Source organism: Nyctereutes procyonoides, unplaced genomic scaffold (assembly GCF_905146905.1).
Source record: "Nyctereutes procyonoides isolate TBG_1078 unplaced genomic scaffold, NYPRO_anot_genome, whole genome shotgun sequence".
Classification (NCBI taxonomy): Eukaryota; Metazoa; Chordata; class Mammalia; order Carnivora; family Canidae; genus Nyctereutes; species Nyctereutes procyonoides.
Window position 1 is genome coordinate 26,823,099 of NW_026575126.1, and position 19,768 is coordinate 26,842,866.

At 36.2% G+C, this 19,768-nt stretch overlaps 1 protein-coding gene across 1 annotated transcript in view; it reads right to left on the reverse strand.

Moving 5' to 3' along the window:
• The window catches only part of PLPPR5 (phospholipid phosphatase related 5), a 126,124-nt gene that overhangs the window by 19,863 nt on the left and 86,493 nt on the right, over nt 1-19,768 (reverse strand). Inside the window, exon 5 of the mRNA XM_055339342.1 lies at nt 15,588-15,722. Coding sequence (XP_055195317.1) covers nt 15,588-15,722 — 135 coding nt within the window. The remainder of the gene's footprint in view (nt 1-15,587; nt 15,723-19,768) is intronic.

Genomic DNA, 19,768 nt, shown 5'->3' on the forward strand with positions numbered 1-19,768 from the left:
AGAAACAAAATTATTTTCTCAAAAAAGCATCTATTATACCTGGTTATATTCATTAACTTAACTCTCAAGAGTATTTCAAATTAGTTCTAAGTGATTATCGTGGCCTAACTGCCTTAACACACGTATGTAGATATAAACTCTTAGATTTATTACAAATACACCCTTTTCTATAAAATCCCATTCATCTTCATATATATTTAAGAGTTTTTTGTTCTTTTGCTAAAGTATTCCTTTCCTTAGATTTTCTTATAGCATCAGTTAAAATCAATAATGCAGATGCACACATTATTATTTGCATATGCTTACCTATTCAAATCTGAATGCCAGTGGTTTGCCTTAGAGTGAGAATAAGCAGAGTGAAAGAAAGAAAGAAAGAAAGAGAAGAAAGAAAGAAAAGGACAAAAGTGCTCAGTGCTTTGCTGCTGTGATGAATGCAGCTTGACCCAGGAGAATCCCTGGAAGGAATGTCAATGTACTCCTTATTCATTAATTATAGACAAGAGAAATCTCTGAAGAGAAAACAGGCAAATGCCACAGATGCAAGGTCAGCCTGTACCCGGGAGTGAGAGTACAGGGACAATTTTCTTAGTGACAGCCTGCCTAGCAGTTAGCCTTTTCCACTGTAAATCATTGGGATAGTTAGATAACTCCTCCTATAGATTGAATGTTTGTGTCCTCCCCAAATTCAGTGTGGAAACCTAACCCCCAGTGTGATGGTATTTGGAAGGAAGGTCTTTGGGGAAGTGATAAGGTCATGAGGGTGGGGCCCTCATGAATGGGATTAGTGTCCATATAAAAGAGACTCCAGAGAGCCCCCTCACTCCTTCTGCCATGTGAGGACACAGGAAATGGGCTCTCGCCAAGCACTAGGTTTGCTGACATCTTGATCTTGGACTTCCCAGCTGCCAGATCTTTGAGGAATAAATTTGTATTGTTTATTTAGCACTTAGATACAGCAGCCTGAACACACTAAGTCAACTCCTTTGACCAGAATTGGCATCTAACTAAAAACAAACTTTGCCAGAAGATGACTGGTCAATCAAAATGACATGACATTTTCTTTCTTTGTAAGTATCCCATAAAAGACTCTTCATGAATTTTCATCAAGAGTGGCAGAATCTTTGAAAAGATAAACAAGAGTGACAAGCCTCTGGCTAGACTCATCAGGAAAAAAGGGAAAGGACTCAAATAAATAAAATCAGAAGTGAAAGATGTATTATAACTTGTACCACAAAAATACAATGGATCATAAGTGAACAATTAGACACCAATAAATTGAACAACCTAGAAAAAAATGGATAAATTCCTAGAAACATACACCCTTCCAAGATGGAATCATAAAGAACTAGAAAATCTTACTAGTAAGAAGATTAAATCAGTAATCTCCTTTCCTCCCGCCAAACAAAAGTCTAGGACCAGAAAGCTTCACTGGTGAATTCTACCAAATATTTTAAAAAGAATTAATATCAATTCTTCTCAAACTCAAAAAAAAAAAAAAAAACAGAAGAGGGAAGAACACTTCCAAACATATTTTACAAAGCCAGCATTACACTCTGACGCTGAAACTAAAAAGAATACCACTGGAAATATCATAGGCCAATATACCTTATGAACATAGATGTAAATATCTTCAACAGAATTTCAGCAAAACAAATTTAGCAACACATTACAAGGATAATTCAGCACGATCAAGTTAGATTTATTCCAGGGATGCAAGGATTGTTCAACACCCACAAATCAATTAGTGTTATATACCACATTAACAAAATGAAAGATAAAAATCACATGATCATCTCAATAGATATAAAAAAAAGCATTTGGCAAAATTCAACATCCATTTATGATAAAAATTCTCAACAAAGTGGGTATAGAGGGAACATATCTCAATATAATAAAGACCATATATGACAAGCCCAAAACTAACTTCATACCCAATGAAAAAGCTGAAAGCTTTTCCTCTAAGATCAGTAACAAGACAAGGATGCCACCATGACCCCTTCCCTTCAATATAGTATTGGAATTCCTAGCTAGAGCAATTAGGCAAGAAAAAGAAGTAAATCCAAACTGAAAAGGAAGAAGTAAACTTTCACTACTTGCAAAAGACATAATGCTGTATATAGAAAAACTAAGGACTACGCCCAAAAAACTCTTAGGACTAATGAACAAATTCAATAAGACTGCAGGATACAAAATCAATATACAAAAAAGTCAATATACAAAAATCCACTGCATTTCTATATACTAATAACAAACTATTAGAAAGATGAAGAAACACAGTTGAATAAAAAAGGATACAAAGTGTAGGATTAAAATTAATCAAGGAGGGAAAGACCTGTACACTGAAAACTACAGGACAATAATTAAAGAAATTAAAGAAAGCGAATAAATGGAAGGATATTCCATGTTCATGGATTGGAAGATTAAAACTGTTAAAATGGAGTTTGACCGTTGACCTCCAGAGAGGGGCTAGAGTTTGGATCAATTACCAGTGGCCAGTGATTTTATCAATCAAGCCTATATAACAAAGCCACCAATATAGACCTCAAAAGACTGAGTTTGGAGAGCTTCCAGGCTGATGCACTTGTGAAGATGTGGGGAAAATGGTGTGCCTGAAAAACTGTGCCCATTCATCTGAGACACAGCAACTTTGAGAGACCCCAGGACATTCAGGAGGGGCTTGGACAGATGAGAAGACTATGAGAGAAGAAGGAATGAGGCAGTTCTGGAAATCACTTGTATTGGAGGATTCAGAGTTGGCTTGGGGAGGTGAAGAAAATCTAAAAGACTGCATGATTCTACCTCCTTCTCATGTAGATGTGCTAGAGATTAGCTTCCTTTTAATAGGTGATCATGAACTATGATGGCAGAGTTTTAGCATCTCTGCCTTAACTGGAACCATCTTGAACACCATTCCTAGCTCTATGGAAACTTTTAACAGATGTACTCCCTGTGATTTTCCTAAATTAAAGCAGACCTCCCTGAAGTGACCCCAAGCTTCCCTTTGAGTTTACCCCAAGTGGATTTCCTGGGATGTCCTAGAACTTCAGAGCTTCAAGGGAGATAAAAATTGCAATATGAAAAGATAATTCTTCCCAACTGTCAGAACCCATTAGAATTTCTACAGCCTGATGCTCTTTAAGGATGTGCCTACCTGGTGATTGAAAAAAAGATTAACCAACTGATTATTTCATCTCACAACCTGGTGCAACTTTTGAACCTTAAAAAAAGGAATTAACTAACCTCACTGTTGAGTGTTGAAACTTTTAGGGTGAAGGGGAGTCAGTATGGATCAACAGTACTTTTTGAAGACGTGCTTGCTGTCCAGCACTGTAACTGACACATTAGAATATGAAGACTATTGGAGGCAGATTAGCTATTGGGTGGTGGGTGCACACTATCTGTTGGAGTGTGGATTGATCCTGTGCCCTCCAGCATCCAGCAGCTTGAGAATATTGTTCAAAGGAGGTGACAAATAACTATGAACACAACCATTAGTAAAAAAAAATTCTGTGAAGGAGAATTTTGTATATATTAGAAGAGGGAGACAAAGTTACTATCACCAAGGAGTGTATACTTGCATTGGAAATAATGTGATGTAAATTATGAAAAATCTAGATGAAAATATATGACTATAACTCCAGGTACAATGAATGCATAATCGTGCAGCAGTGAAACTAATGAAGAAAGCCAAATGGTTGTTTTAAATTTAAATTCTAGTTAGTTAACATACAGTGAAATGTTGGTTTCAGGAGTAGAATTCAGTCTACTGATTCATCACTTAACCTACAATACCCAGTGCTCATCACAACAGGTGCCCTCCTTAATACTCATCACATATCTAGCCCATCCCCACCCACATCCCTCCATCAACCCTCAGTTTGTTCTCTATTGTTTTTTATGGTTTGTTTCCCTCTGTCTTTCCTCTTCCTATGTGTTTTGTCTCTTAACATCTTAACCAAACATCTGTTTTATCTCTTAAATTCCATATGTGACTGAAATCATATGGTATTTTTCTTTCTCTGACTTATTTCACTTAGGATAATACATTCTAGCTCTATCCACATCATTACAAATGGTAAGATTTCATTCATTTTGATGGCTGAGTAATATTCCTGTGTGTGTGTGTGTGTGTGTATGTATTATATCTTCTTTATCCATACATCAGTCGATGGACTTTTGGGTTCTTTCCATAGTTAAAGCCAAATAGTTTTCATTTGCATTGTCCTTTCTCAAGATTTTTTTAAGCCTGGGGCAGCCTGGGTGGCTCAGAGGTTTAGCACCACCTTCGGCCCAGGACATGAGCCTGGAGACCCGGGATCGAGTCCCACGTCGGGCTCCCTGCATGGAGCCTGCTTCTCCCTCTGCCTGTGTCTCTGCCTCTCTCTCTCTCTCTCTCTCTCTGTCTGTGTGTCTCATGAATAAATAAATAAAAATCTTTTAAAAAAAAGATTTTTAAGTCTATTTAAACTGAGAGTGAGGAATGTATAACTTGTTTATGGCTTCAGGTGTGGTCTTCTTTACAATAAGAAGAAATATGCTCAATTTTCAGTGACCTGGCAAAAGGAGGTTAGGGAACAATGGACATACTACTTGCACAGTGTGTCTAGGAAACCCCAGCTAGTTTATTTACCTTTCTGCTTGGGCCTTGCTTTTTCTACATATGTTGAAAACTTGCAGTCGTTTCCTGCCTAGTGCTTCATACAGAGCAGGAGAGTATGCAAAATCGTGAGATCAGGAACTGGGGCTGATTTTGAGCACCATGAGTGGCCATGGAGTTCTTTGCTGTTCAGGGAGTCCTAGATGTTCAGCACCACACAGGAAGACAGTTGTGGTGGGTGAGGCTACCCACGTTACTTTTGCAGATACTGTATGTACAAAGAGCTGTGTCCTGCTAAAAATAGCACTTGTCAAATTTCGATATAGGAAGATGTTCTGTGTTTGAGAACTACAAGAACCCAAGAAGACATCTGATCCTGCATCCTTTTGAGTACAGAGATTCCAACAACACTCTGATCCTGTATCTGCTTAAACTTGCAGCAATAAGAAACTTACCAACTTTTGAGGCACCCCATTATATGTATTAAATGTGTCTTTCTATATCTTTTACCTGGCTCTCCTTTAGAAAGCAGCACAAAGGATCCTGGGGTTGCTCAGTGGTTTAGCACCTGCCTTCCACCCTGGGCGTAATCTTGGAGTCCTAGGATCGAGTCCCACATCAGGCTCCTTGTGTGGGGCCTGCTTCTCCCTCTGCCTGTTTCTCTGCCTCTCTCTCTGTGTCTCTCATGAATACATAAATAAAATGTTAAAAAAAACCTGTTAAAATGCCCATGCTACCCAAAGCAATTTCCAGATCCAATGCGATTCTTATCAAAATTTTTTTCTTTTTTTTACAGATTTTATTTATTTATTTACTTATTTATTTATTTAAGAGAAAGAGAGAGAGAGAAAGCATTAGCAGTGGGGGAAAGGAAGAAGCAGAGAGAGAAGCAGACTCCCCACTGAGCAGGGAGCCTGATGTGGGGCTACATCCCAGGATCAGAGATTATGGCCTGAGCAGAAGGCAGAACAATGACTGACTGAGCCACCCAGGCATCCCTTTATCAAAATTCCATTGGCATTTTGAAACAGAATGAACAATCCTGAAATTTCTATGAAAACATAAGATTCTGAATAGCCAAAGCAATCTTGAGAAAGAAGAACAAAACTAGAAGTATCAGACTCCCTGATTTCATACTATATTAAAAAACTATAGTAATCAAAACAGAATCGTACTGGTATAAAAATGGACACATATGTCAATAGAACAGTATGGAGAGCCCAGAAATAAATTCATGAACATATGATCAATTGATTCATGACAACAGAGGCAAGAATATACAATAAGGAAAGGACAGTCTCTTCAGGAAATAGTGTTGGAAAAACTGGACAGCCACATGTAAAAGAATGAAACTGGATCGTTATCTTACACCATAAACAAAAATTAACTCAATGTATGTCAATGTATGTGACAGTTGAATGTAACACCTTAAACCATAAAACTCCTAGAAGAAAACTTAGGCAGTAGGCTCCTTGACACAGATCTTGGTGATGATTTTTTTTGGCTCTGACTCCAAAGGCAAAACCAACAAGAGCAAAAATAAATAAGTAGAACTACATCAAGCTAAAAAGGTTCTGCACAGCAAAAGAAAGCATCAGAAAAAAAAAAGGCAACCTACTGAATGGGAGAAAATATTTGCAAATCATATATCAGATAAGAGGTTAATATTCAAAATATGTAAAAAAATCATCAAACTCAACAGCAAAAAGATTAATTTTATGAAAAAATGAGCAAAAATCTGAATTTTATTTTTTTAAAGAAGACATAGAGATGGCCAACAGATACATGAAAAGATGCTCAACATCACTAAGCATCTGGGAAATTCTAGTAAAAATCACAATGAGCTATCACTTCACACCTGTTAAAATAGCTATTATCAAAAGACAAGAAATGACAAGTGCTGGTAAAGATGTGGAGAAAAGAGGGGACTTGTGCACTGTTAGTAGGGATGTAAATTGGTGCAGCCACTATGGAAAACAGTATGAGGTTTCCTAAAAAAATTAAAAATTGAACTACCATATGATCTAGCAATTCCACTTCTGGGCATTTATCTGAAGGGAAATGAAAACACTAGCTTGAAAATATATATGCACTCTCATGTTCACTGCAGCATTATTTACAAAGATATGGAAACATTCTAAATGCCCATTGATGGATGAATGGATAAAAGAGATGTGGTAAATATATACATGAAAGACTATTATTTAACTATCAAAAAAGAAATCTTGCCATTTGCAACAATATGGATGGACCTTGAGGACATTATGTTAAGTAATATAAGTTATACAAAGAAAGACAAATACCATATTATCTCACTTATACATGGAATCTGAAAAATCAAAACTCATAGACACAGAACGTATCAGTAATTGTGAAAGGCAGGAGGTGGTGTGGATGGGCAAAATGGGTGAAGGGAGTCAAAAGATGCAAACTTCTAGTTATAAAATAAGTCACGGGGACATAATATACAGTATGGTGACTATAAATAATGTCTTCAGTATAAGAAAAAAATTGTAACTATATGATGATGGATGTTAACTCATTGTGGTGATCATTTTGGGATATATATATATATATATATATATATATATATATATATCACATCATTGTATAATACACTTGAATTTACTATAGTGTCATACGTCAATTGTACCTCCATGAAAGAAAAAAGGGGGAAAAGGGGAAAAAGGTGGCAGAGAATACTTTCCATATATTTATTTCTCATTTGCATTGATCTCAAATAGTTTGCATATTTATGAACTTTGCCCATTTTTCAATTAGGATGTTTCATTACAGACATCAACCTTTGACACGTGTTGCTGATATTTTATACTTTGTTATTAGACTTTTTAGGTTGTTTTTAATTATGTTTGATAACTTTTACTTTTAAAAATGCTTCAACCTATATTTTTCTAGTTAGCAATGTCAAGAACAAAACAGTGGTGCTGAGTCCTTTCTTTATATAGTCTGGAAATCATCATAATTTTACTTTTGTTGGTATTATCTAGGATGTCTGTCTCATTTTGTCATTATTATATTACTTTATTTTTCTAAAAAATATTTTATTTATTTATTCATGAGAGACACAGAAAGATAGGCACAGCCATAGGCAGAGGGAAAGGCAGGCTTCCCTGCAGGGAGCCTGATATAGGATTTGATCCCAGGGCCCTGGGATCACGACCTGAGCCAAAGGCAGATGCTCAACCACTGAGCCACCAAGGTGTCCCATATTATTTTCTTTTTTATATATATTCTCCTTAAATAAATTTTATATTTTTTTCTGGTTTGTTGTTACTATATTTACCATAGCCAATTCTAACTAATTCCTTATGTAAATGGTTTCCATTCTTTCTAACAATTCTTTCATATCATGACTTTGCCAATTTGAGAGCTCCAGATATTGGTGTGTTGTTCAGTTAGCTGGTAAACATTTTCTGGTAATATTTCAGGATAATATAATTCCTGAATTCTTGCATATCTGATATTTTATGGTTATCTTAATACTTAAATATCCTTTTTGGTGGGAATAGAATTCTTATGTCATAAACTTTTTCTCTGAAAACTCTAAAGACATTACTCCTTTCTATTCTGGCATCTACTCTCTTTATGGAGAGAGAAGTCTGAGGCCAGTATCCTGTCAGTCTAGAGTAGATAACCTACTTTTTCTGCCCTGGTATGTGTGTTAGCTTTCACTAGGTATACTATATTATAACCTCAAAAGTGCAGTGGCTTCCAACAACAAATAAGTATTTCTCCCTCATACCACAGGTTGGTGGTCAGGTTCTATAGATCTGCTCCAGCCATCTGGTTGGGTACTCTTCTGCTTCTCGTGTATTCCCATTCTGGAGGGAGCAGCCCTATCTGGAACATGGACTTTTCCTGGGAAAATGTCCAGGAGTAATAAAGTTGGCAAAAGCTCTTGATGTCTCTACAAATTTCTGATTGGTGATGCATAATCAGGTTCATTAACATGTTATTGACCAAATCCAAAATAACCGGAGCAGGAAGGATATTCTGCCTACAGAAAGGGGGTAGTTAATAAATGGGAACAACAACATCTCTCACAGAATTTATAGGGCTCCTTCTTCAGTGTTGAAATTCAAAAATTTCACTGAGAAATATCATCTATGTTTTAGTATATATTTTAATTTTACTTTGTATCTAGTTAACTTTTCTAGACTAAAATTATTTATTTGAAAGAAAAGTCTCCTTAATATTTATCTCTCAATATTGCTATAGTTCTATTTGTCCATTTCTTCTGGATCTACAATGATTCATGCTAGACAGTATGTCTTCTGTATCTGTTATCTTCTCTCAGGTCAATTTTATTTTCTTGTTCTTTTACTACATATGCTGAAACCTGTCCTTAATAGAACAGATAGGACATTCTCCAGTGTGGATTTTGTTCTTTAGGGTTTATACTATTGGTTTCCATCCTGCCATAATGTTACCTGTTTTCTTTTTTTTTAAGATTTTATTTGTTTATTCATGAGAGAGAGAGAGAGAGAGAGAGAGAGAGAGAGAGAGAGAAGCAGAGACACAGGCAGAGGGAAGAGGGAGAAGCAGGCTCCATGCAGGGAGCCCAACATGGGACCTGATCCCAGGTCTCCAGGATCATGCCCTGGGCTGAAGGCAGGCACTAAACCACTGAGCCACCCAGGCTGCCCAGTTACCTATTTTCTATTCTTTTTTTTTTTTTTTTTAGTTACCTGTTTTCTTAATTAGTTTCCTAGTTGTTCCACTGTGCCAGCTATCTTTCATCTCTCATTTCATGTATTTAATTTCCTTGACAGTGAAAAGAAGATGCTACCTATAATAAATACCTATAATAAATTTAATTAAATTTCCTGTAATCTTCTGTTTCAAAAAAATGTTCTAACTCTTGAGATGTGTCTTTCACGTTTTAAAGCATTTAAATAATTGTCCTGATTTTTTTATCGAATCATAATAGATTTAGCTCAGTTTGTCTTCCTAAAACGAGTGGGAGAAGATTCATCAAAGATCCCCAGATTGTTCCATAAATAGTCAAGGAATCCTTACCTTAGATCTTGAGCTGAAAGATGATGAATATAGATTTATAACATTATTTTGATTATTTGATGAGTGAAATGGGAGAAGAAGCTGAGACTATAGGAAAATTACTTTGTTCCTATATCGTTTCATTCCCAAGGTTATTAGTATATCAGAGAGATTGCTAATCTCTTCAACCTAACCGCTACTCCAGATAGATGTAGTCATTGGAGCTAGTTTGTTTTGTTTTGTTTTGTTTTGTTTTTTGTTTTTGAATGAAGGTTAACTCTCTATTCCATCTTATAGCACACGTTTAGTTGAGGAAAAGAATTCCTTCATTTGCCATGAACCCATATTAATAAGAAGCTTGATCAGAGGGAAAACTTCTTGCCTGAAGGCTTTCTTTTATCATGTATTTGCCTATTTGCTAACCCAGTTTCAAAATGGTGTTGGTTCAAGGAGCTGAAATGTACTGTAAATAGAATAGACTTCTTCTCTCAAAGATTGCTCCTATCTCTATCTTTACTCTTTGAAGTTTTGGTATATTACTGGGATTCTATAGGATTTTAGCCAAGTCTGCAATATTGAACTTTTTATTGGCAAAGAAACATTTTAATCATCCTTTCATGACACCCTTCAAACTGGATCAACTTATATGCTATTTAATAGAAATGACTAAAATTTTATCCTATCTAGTTTTTACTCTTCATGACACCGCTATTAATATATTAATTCTTACTTCACTCTTGCTAATACGAGGAACTAAAGATAATGAATTTGTAATTATTTCCATCTCCACTTCCCAGAAGGAGAGTCAGATTTTTGTTTCTTGGACTCCCAAGTGTAATTAATAGTATCTTCATGTATTTGGAGACATCTTGAGGCCAGCACCACTGAAGGTTTTGTCTAGGATGCATGGGCCCTTGAAGGCAGGAGCCAGAAAAAGATGAGTCTGAAAGGCAGTGGCATGACCTATGAAGAAGACTGGTTCCCTGGGGCCTTTGTGGGGTGGGAACTTTGTGGCTCCTATAAGTAAGAGGCACCTGCACAAAGCTTGTGTGCAGGTTCTCAGGACAGATGGGACCTGGAATGGGGATGGCTACAGGTTGGACCCTATCCATGAGAGCATAAAGGCCTGGGAGCCACCACCATGCTCAATTCAGCAGAGAAGAATAAACCAAACAAACAGTTTTAAAAGGATCCTTTTAAATCCTTATGACTCATAAGGAAGGAGCACAGGGATTTAAATTACTCTGAGGGAGTTTTTTCAAGCGACTTTGGTAAATCTGAACATATTGGTGGTCAATCATAACCAGAACTTCCTTAGATTAGCTTAAGAAAACTGGATAATTTTTAAAAATTGTAACTATTTTTGTTACACAATTATTCATGAATTATTCATTATAGAAAGAAAAAGAAAGGGAAAACAAAAGATAGAGGAAAGGGAGGCAAGGAGGACGAAAGGAATGAAGAAGGGAAATAAACCAATCTGGCGCACTATCAATTGCTTCTTTAGGTTTAAGCATTGCTTTCAAATTGGTATCCAGTTTCTCTGTTTTTCTTTTCTCTCTCTCTCTCTTTCTCTCTCACCTACATGCTCTTTTGTATCCTACTAGAAAGAAATGATCTTGTGTGGTAATTTGCATGCTGGCTTCATCATACACATACATCACACACACACACACACACACACACACACACACACACACACAAATCTTTACCGGGCACCTGGGTGGCTCAGGCAGTTAAGCCCCTGATTCTTGGTTCTGGCTTAGGTCAGGATCTCAGGATCCCAGGATCCACACTTAGGGAGCAGTCAGCTTGTGGCTTGTCCCTCTCCCTCCCCCGCTTTGCTCCCCCCACTCCCTAGTTCAGGGGCACATACACACTCTCTCTTTCAAATAAATAAATAAATAAATAAAATTTTTAAAAGACAAAAAATAAAAACCCCTTTACAATATCCCCTTTACAATATATATCTGAAAAACTTTCCACACCTTGATTTACCCCATCCATTTCAACTGTTAAATGGTAATAATAACTGGCAATGATTAAGGGCTTTACAGATTCTAGACACTGTTCTAAGTGCTTTACTATCAGCTTACTGAACTCTCACGATGGCCATTCTATGATCGAGAAAACTGAATCAGAGTATTCGAATAAGCTTCTCAAGGTCAAAATTGTCCCAAATTCCCAGCCAGTCTACCTCCAGAACCTGTGAGCTGAAACACCACATTATAATGTACTGGGTTCCATTACAGGAATGTAACATATAGTGAATGTAATCATTCACTACTGATAAACAGACTTTTATGATTTGATATTACAAACAGCTGTAATGAAGTTACTGGCAACTTAAATATTTAGTGGACTATGAGATATGATGGGCCAGTTTCCATAGATGATTAATTCTTTTCATAAAACCAAATGTAATGAATGTTCAGATTTACTTAGCTTTCAGAAAAATCATGACTTTTCCTCATAAACTACGGTAATTAAGTATATGACAAACTCCCTATAATTAAGGGATAAATTGCTGGCATAAAAATAAAGAACGCTGGCATGCTGTAATTACTCTGTAGCTTACAGTTTATCAAACATGTACTCTGAACATAGGAGGTTATATAAGTACATAACTTCTAAAAGAAACCCTTTGCCTTTTCCACACAAAACTGGCAAGCAGAAAATGATAGCTTGGCATAATACATAATAGTGTTCAAACTACTGCATGTCTGCAGACCAAACTTTAATACTGGACTCCTTCCTCTCCTCTGAGAGCCAGTTTCATGAACCTAATGTCACTCTCCAACTATCAATTACTAAGATCAAATACTGGGAAGAGTTTTGCATTCACTTGTTTCCCATTGTGAAGTATGATGAAAAGCAACATATTTACTCCAAATACTCCTTATCACATAAGAAAGAGAAAGCCATTGTGGGCTTCCCTTAAGTGATGGCCTTCCTCCCTTTCTGGCTGATGAGCCAAATACATGTCCTCTCAGCAACAGAGCTCTGCAGGGAAGTCTGACATATGTCCCCAGGAGCTGGATTTGTGATCTTCCCGTGGTCTGTGTGATGCAGGAACAGACCCTGCACTCTGCAGACAGTGTTCTGCCTGGAAACAGGATGAAAAGAACGGGAACAAGGTCGGAGCTCAGGAAGGTCTGTGCCAACACACTTCGGTGGGAAGTAAAAATAGGGCACATGAATTTGTTGTAAATAAAAAAAAATTAATGAAAGAAGTTAATGAACATTGATATCTTGAAATCTATAGATTCTAATAGAATATTTTTGCTTTCATATTTTAAAACTCACTAAATAAATTTGCATAAATTCAACAACAGGACTTTATGATCATGTTACATATAAAAGGGCATAATGGTATATATCAGGATATTTGGCAATGCTAGGGGGCTACTGAAGAACCCTTAAATAAACAAATATGTTCTAAAACAGAAGACAGTAATTATTGTTCAAATTAACTTCAGAGGTATATGAAATGAAGACTAATTGTTACCCTGACCATTGTCTTCAAAATGTCTAATAGCTCTTCCTAAATTCTATTGCTATGTTTAATTCTTGAGTTAAAAAAGATCTAATTTTGTACATATTATTCAGTTTTTAAAAAATCTGTATCTAGAAATATCACATTATAGAACTTTGTTCCTTATCAATAATGTGGGCTTTCACAAATTACTTAACTATTTGGGAGTTTAGTTTTCTTAATTGTACAATGGGGACATTTATTGTAATCAGGCATTAGTTAAGCCACTGTGGAAAAAAGAGATGAAAACAGTCCAATGGTTCAGAGAAGAAAGAGGTTTATTTCTTTTTCAGAACCATCTAGAGTGTGTCTGTTGACTGCTCCCTGAGCTCATCTAGGAACTAGGCTGTCAAAGTGGATCGGCTATCTCAAAAAGCTAAAGATTATTTCCAGTCATACTTTTTCTACTTGATGAGAAGGGTGAGGAGAGACAGAGACAAGAGTCTTCAAGCAATGAATCTGAAGTTGCACTTACCACTTCTGCTTATACCTCATTGGTCTAGACTTAGCTGCATTGCCTACTTGCAATGGTAGCTGGGAGATACAGACTATGACTAGGCAGTGGTGGATGTGGCTAAAATTGCATTGGGGAATTCAATTATTAAAAGGAAGAAGGGGAGAAGGGATACCGATGGACTATTAGCAGCATTTACTACTATAAAAATTGTTGTAAGGAATGAAGTTATACTTTCAGAGTATAGAAGTGTATTTGCAGAATTTACATAAGCAATCTGCATAGTACTTGACACATATTGAATACTCATTAAATGGTAGTTATTAATATTTTCTTAATTTTATGATGATGATGATGATCTAGTACCTCTATCCTCAATGTAATGCTTGAATTCTCTCCACAGAATCAAGGATAAGTGATAGTGTAATTATTCTTGAATCCTTATAATAAAAGGAATTTTTTTAAAAAAAGGAAATTTCACTGCTCTTAAGGAAGCCATCCCATTTTTAGAGTTTTTCCTTCTTTCTAGATATTATTTATCTTTTTATATTTACTTTTCTTTCATCCTAATTGTGACCTCTGAGGCACTAGCAGAACAAATAGCATTCCTCTGCCATACAATAGTCCTTCAGATATACATGGAAAGTTATTGTTTCTTTTATGAGTTTTCTTTTTCTCTAGTCATTTTTTTATTCCTTCAACAGTCTTTCATAATCTGTGACTCTGAGGCCACTCACCGTCCTGGACACATTCATTCACTCATTTAACAAATATTTTGAGTACCGACTACTCTATTTTATCAATGCTCACCTTAAAACTATGTCACCAAGGGCAGTATATGGTGTTCACGGTACTCTGAGCACAGCAAATCATCAATCCCCTCATTCAGGATATTATGTTCCCTAAGTGGAACTTAAGATCATATAACTCTTGGCAGCCGTAACACGCTGCTGACACACACCAAATGGTAACCTACTATACCCTCTGAGCCATTTTTTGTTTGTGCAGTTACCCTAGATGTACCCTACCCTACATGAACTTCTTTTTAAATCCAAATATAAAGCATTCACTTTATTCCTAGTTGTTAATTGTATCCAATCTCTCAAGAACTTTTATTCTTTCAACCAATGTATTAATTATCCCTCACTGATTCATCCATCAAAGCTCCTGATTAGCATGTAATTGATCTCTTCATCTAACATATTGATCAAAATGTGGATATGGATAGGGCTGCTGAGAAGCATTTAGTAACCCTCTGAGCAATCATTGAACCAATTACAAATACAAATCATTGAACCAATTACATAATCGCAACATCATTTAAGAAATATTATCCTCTGTAGCTCTCAGATGTCTCAAGACAAAGTTTTGAGAAAAGTTTTTGTTAAATACTTGGCTTCTTATTCATTGCTATGCTCAATGAAGCCTTGACTTGCCATTCAAAGTGCTACCTGGTCCAGCTCCATTCTGCCCAACCTGACCTTTAGGACCTCCCTGATTAGGAGGGCATGACTGGTGTTTTCTTGCTGCCAGACCTTTATATAATGAGATTCGACAACATTTATTGAGCCCTGTTATGTCCTAGGCATTATACTAAGCAGTTTCTCACATAAATAGAGCATGGGAAAAATGGAATATATTTAATGAAAAAAATCCATGTATTCTCAAATAGAACCTTATTATTTCACTCATGTATGAGACCATCATTGCACAATGTTCCTTATCTCAAAGTTATGGCAAAGTACAGAGCATATTCCATGTATAGATACTCAGCCTTTAGCATTAGGTATTCAAAGAATTATTTTCAATGCGATATGCATTTTTCTAAGATGATGTCTTCAGTGACTAAATTCTTGCTAAATACCACATTAGAGTCTAAATTTGCTTCAGTAAATCAAAAATGACTGTGCAGGAACTCTCAGAAATGATTATTCATTTGCTCTAGATAACAATCACATTTAAGAATTTAAATCATGAATCACCTGTACAGATGTTACCTTTTCCAAAGGACTTTCTACTCGAGGAATGCTGATCATTGGCATCTGTGCCAGATTATCCATGTGTATATGTTCATTTTCTGGTTGTCTTCCTTTGAAATTATTTACCACACACACAACCTAAAATTTCAGGAAAAAAATGCGGTTGAAGCAAAGCCACACTCCCTGTGACTATGACCCTTTTAAGTAGCTTAATAAATTGAATCATAGTACTAAAGTATTAAAATTACTTAAGTATTACATATGTAACTTTACATCCATATTTATCTTGTATAAATTTTAATAGTTATTCCAATGCAAATGTGCTCAAGAAAATTTATCGAATAATGTGTAGCTCAGTTAATAATGACGATTTCATTATTCCAAATTTTTCATTAAATTAGATTATAGTCAATGCTCAAATCAATCTATAAATAACATCATAGCCTTATAAAAATTCATAGCAAGCTAACCTTTCCCTAATGTGGCTAACCTACAACTTAATTTAAATGCTAATTATTTCCCATTGCTTCAAGATCATTACATTCATAATAAACCTCTACAATTGGCACTTTCTAATTTAGTAGCATCCCTTTAATTAACCTAGTTTATTGTCTATTATTGTATCCCATGTATACTTGGCATTTCAACAATAGCTTACTGGGGCTACCAGTGAAATAGAAGACCTTTTACATAAAGGAAATTGACCCTTGTTTCAATTGATTATATTCCCACAGGCGACAGTATTTGAACTAAGCCAGAGGTTTTCATACTTCGGGTTACATAATAATAAAGGCCCAGCACTGTTAAAAATGCACATTCCTAAAACCTTCCCTAAAGATTCTGGTTTTGTAGATGATGGATGGGGGCTAGGAGTTGCCACTTTTTGAAATACATTCTAGAAGCTTCTTGATGCAGGTGAATCATACTGTAAGGAATAGTAAATTAACACAGGAAAATTACTTGCTATATTTACTTATATTAAGCAGTGGATGAGATATTCTTTTTTTTTTAAGATTTTTGATTTATTTATTCATGAGAGACACAGATTGAGAGAGAGACAGAGACAGAGACACAGGCAGAGGGAGAAGCAGGCTTCATGCAGGGAGCCCGACGTGGGACTTGATCCTGGGTCTCCAGGATCAGGCTCTGGGCTGAAGGTGGCGCTAAACCGCTGAGCCACTGGGCTGCCCTGGATAAGATATTCTTGAGCCTTCTTTTGCTGGGTTTATAGTCTATTACCAAGCCAAAACCCAGAACTTACTTGCAGTTATAACCTAACATTCATTTTTAAAAAGGATAAATGCTTAATATATAATTACACATTTACATTGTATATTTTCACAAATGCTCCACTGGAAAGCCTTTTCTTTAGTAGGCCTCATTACTGAGTATTTTCAAAGGCCAATTAGATCTTGATTATTCTCCAGTTTTTAAATAAAATTAATAAATCTACAAAATAATAACACATACTATGAGACTTTATTTCAGAAAAAAACATCTCCCTAGTTGTGGAATACTTATTATACTTCCATTTCCATGAATAATTACAGATCAGAAGCACAGATCAAAGCCTCCTAATTTGATACATCAACTTTATCAGTGCCATTAAGATCTCTAAAGTAAGGGATGGTACAGGCTTGGAGATGGGAACTTGATAAACCTAGTATCAAATGATGACCCTACAAAAGACTATAGGGCAAAAGACTGCCCTATAGAAAAGGTCAGTAAATTTTGGCTATAAGGGAGGGGCACAGTAGTACATATTTTTGGCTCTGCTGGCATACAATCTCTGCAGCAGCTATTCAACTCTGCTTTTGATGTGAAAACAGTCATAGGCAATTCATAAATGAATGGGCATGTCAGTGTTCCACTGTAACTTAAAAAAAAAAAAAACAAAAAACACAGCGGGTTGAATTGGTTGCAGTTTGCTAACTGACCACTGCTTAGAGTACGAAGAATATAATCAAGAATTTAGCCAATAACAGCGTAACAAGCAAGCAGTTTCACACTCACTTCATGAAACATACACACATATTTCCCTTCTCATTAATATTATAAATTAATGAAAGATTAGGCAGATGAAAAATATTGCTACAAATTCTTGTGAAGTAATATTTATTGAAATGAAATAACTATGTACATAGATGTATGGAAGTCATGAGATGAAGAAAAGTTCATCTAGAGTTAATATGGGCTTTTGAAATTAGTATAATTGCTTTTTTATATTATTTAGGTTTCGTAAACTCTTTGAAAGCTTGTATCAGTTATCTCTTTGCCTTAATTGAGGGTTAGGACAATACCACTGAAGCAGCTGAGAATTCAAATGCCACTATTTAAACACCTAACAGATAGTAGATATTCATTAAATAGTATCTATTAACATAATGATTATTCTTCATTACTGTTATTATTTAAATTATAAGGGAGGAAATTGCCAAATCTTCCTTAGAACCATTTTCAAATATTTAGCAAGTTTTGCCTGCTAACATTCACAAGTATGGAACTGATGTCCTATTAGAAAAATGGTCATGGTTGGGGGGCTCCTGGGGGGCTCAGCCCATTAAGCATCCAAGTTCTTGATTTCAGCTCAGGTCACGAACTCAGGGTTGTGGGATGGAGCCCTGAGTCAGGCTCTGCACCCAACATGGGGTCTTGCTTGTCCCTTCTCCCTGTTCCTATGTCTCTGTCTCTCTCAGATAAATAAATAAAATCTTAAAAAAGTAAAAAGGAAAAATCCTCATTGGGGAAAGCAAGAGGCTTGGTGTTTGATCCTGAGTCTGTATGTTCTTAGTCCTCTGGGTCTGAGTTTTCTCAATTTGTAAGAGAAGAGGTTGCAATATCTTACCAAGTTAAGTGGTAAGTGACAACCATTCCTTTGGTTGTCAAAGGAATGAAAAATTTAACAAATGTTCAAAGTGAAACCCAAGATCTGCCTATCTCTGGACCCCCCCTATAAAACATGATTTTTTTCTGGATTCTCTCGGGAAAACAATCCCCACACTCCCTCTCCCCTGATTACACAAGGCTGAAAACTTGGATTTATCCTAAAGGATGAGTATAGGATTCTCCTATATTCAACCAGTCATTCAATTTGCTCAATTTTCCTTCCTAAAACATACTACTTTGGTTGATGTGAACCTCTTCCTTAGAGGGCTTCCTTATAAGCTCTATGAAAGCAGAAATGCTCTTCTTCCTCTTCCTCTTCCTCTTCCTCTTCCTCCTCTTCTTCTTCTTCTTCTTTCTTCTTCTTCTCCTTCTTCTCTTCCTTCTCCTTCTTCTTTTTCCTTTTGCTCATCATTGTATTCGCAGTACCACAGAGAATGAATAGACTAACTAATGAGCATGTGTCCAGCCAAGAATTCTCAAGTTTCCCAATGTTCCTATATAATTTAAAGTGACATTCCTCTGAAACACTCTGTTTTTACATTAGTAGCTTCCATGTGTATAATCTTATCCTGTCCTACAAAACTGACACTAATAAGTTACCACTACACATGTATTTTTGTGTTCTTTTGCCTTTGGTGATGATTTATTAATCAGATCTATTTGTGGTCATTTTACCTCTTCCCCTGCAGCAAGTAATACGTGTGTTTTGCATGGAGTTAAGTGCATGGGCTCTGGTAAAGAGGCTGGGCCTTAACACCAGCCTCTTTGATTTACTCACTCTGTGAGCCTGGGCAAGCAACTCAATATAACTAAACCTGCTTCTTTTACCTGCAAAATGAGGACAATAACTGTATCTCACTGTGCTGTTGTGAGGATTAATTGAGTTAATCTAGTAAAGATTACTCAAATAACTCTTACCATTATTATTACATTACACAGGATAATATGACAAGTTCTTGATGTGCTCAGTAAACTTTAACTACTCAACTTGACCCTGGGCATCTTCTTTGGAAGCACTTTAAAGCAGACATTTGTTCAGCATGTATTTGTTACATAATATTAACCAATCTACAACTATTGTTCACCTAGTATTTGTTTTGCATTTTCTTAAGCATGGGGATTCGGTTCTCTAAATAAAGAAAACGCACAGGGGATGGGAGTGATCAACAAGACAGGATATAATTCCTCAGGTAGAATGTGATAGGCCAGACTTTGAGTGCAGTGGAAACTCCGGAAAAATGGGAGAGCCAGGTAATCAGGGACACTTCCTGGGCAAGTTAGGACTTGTCTGAGAATAA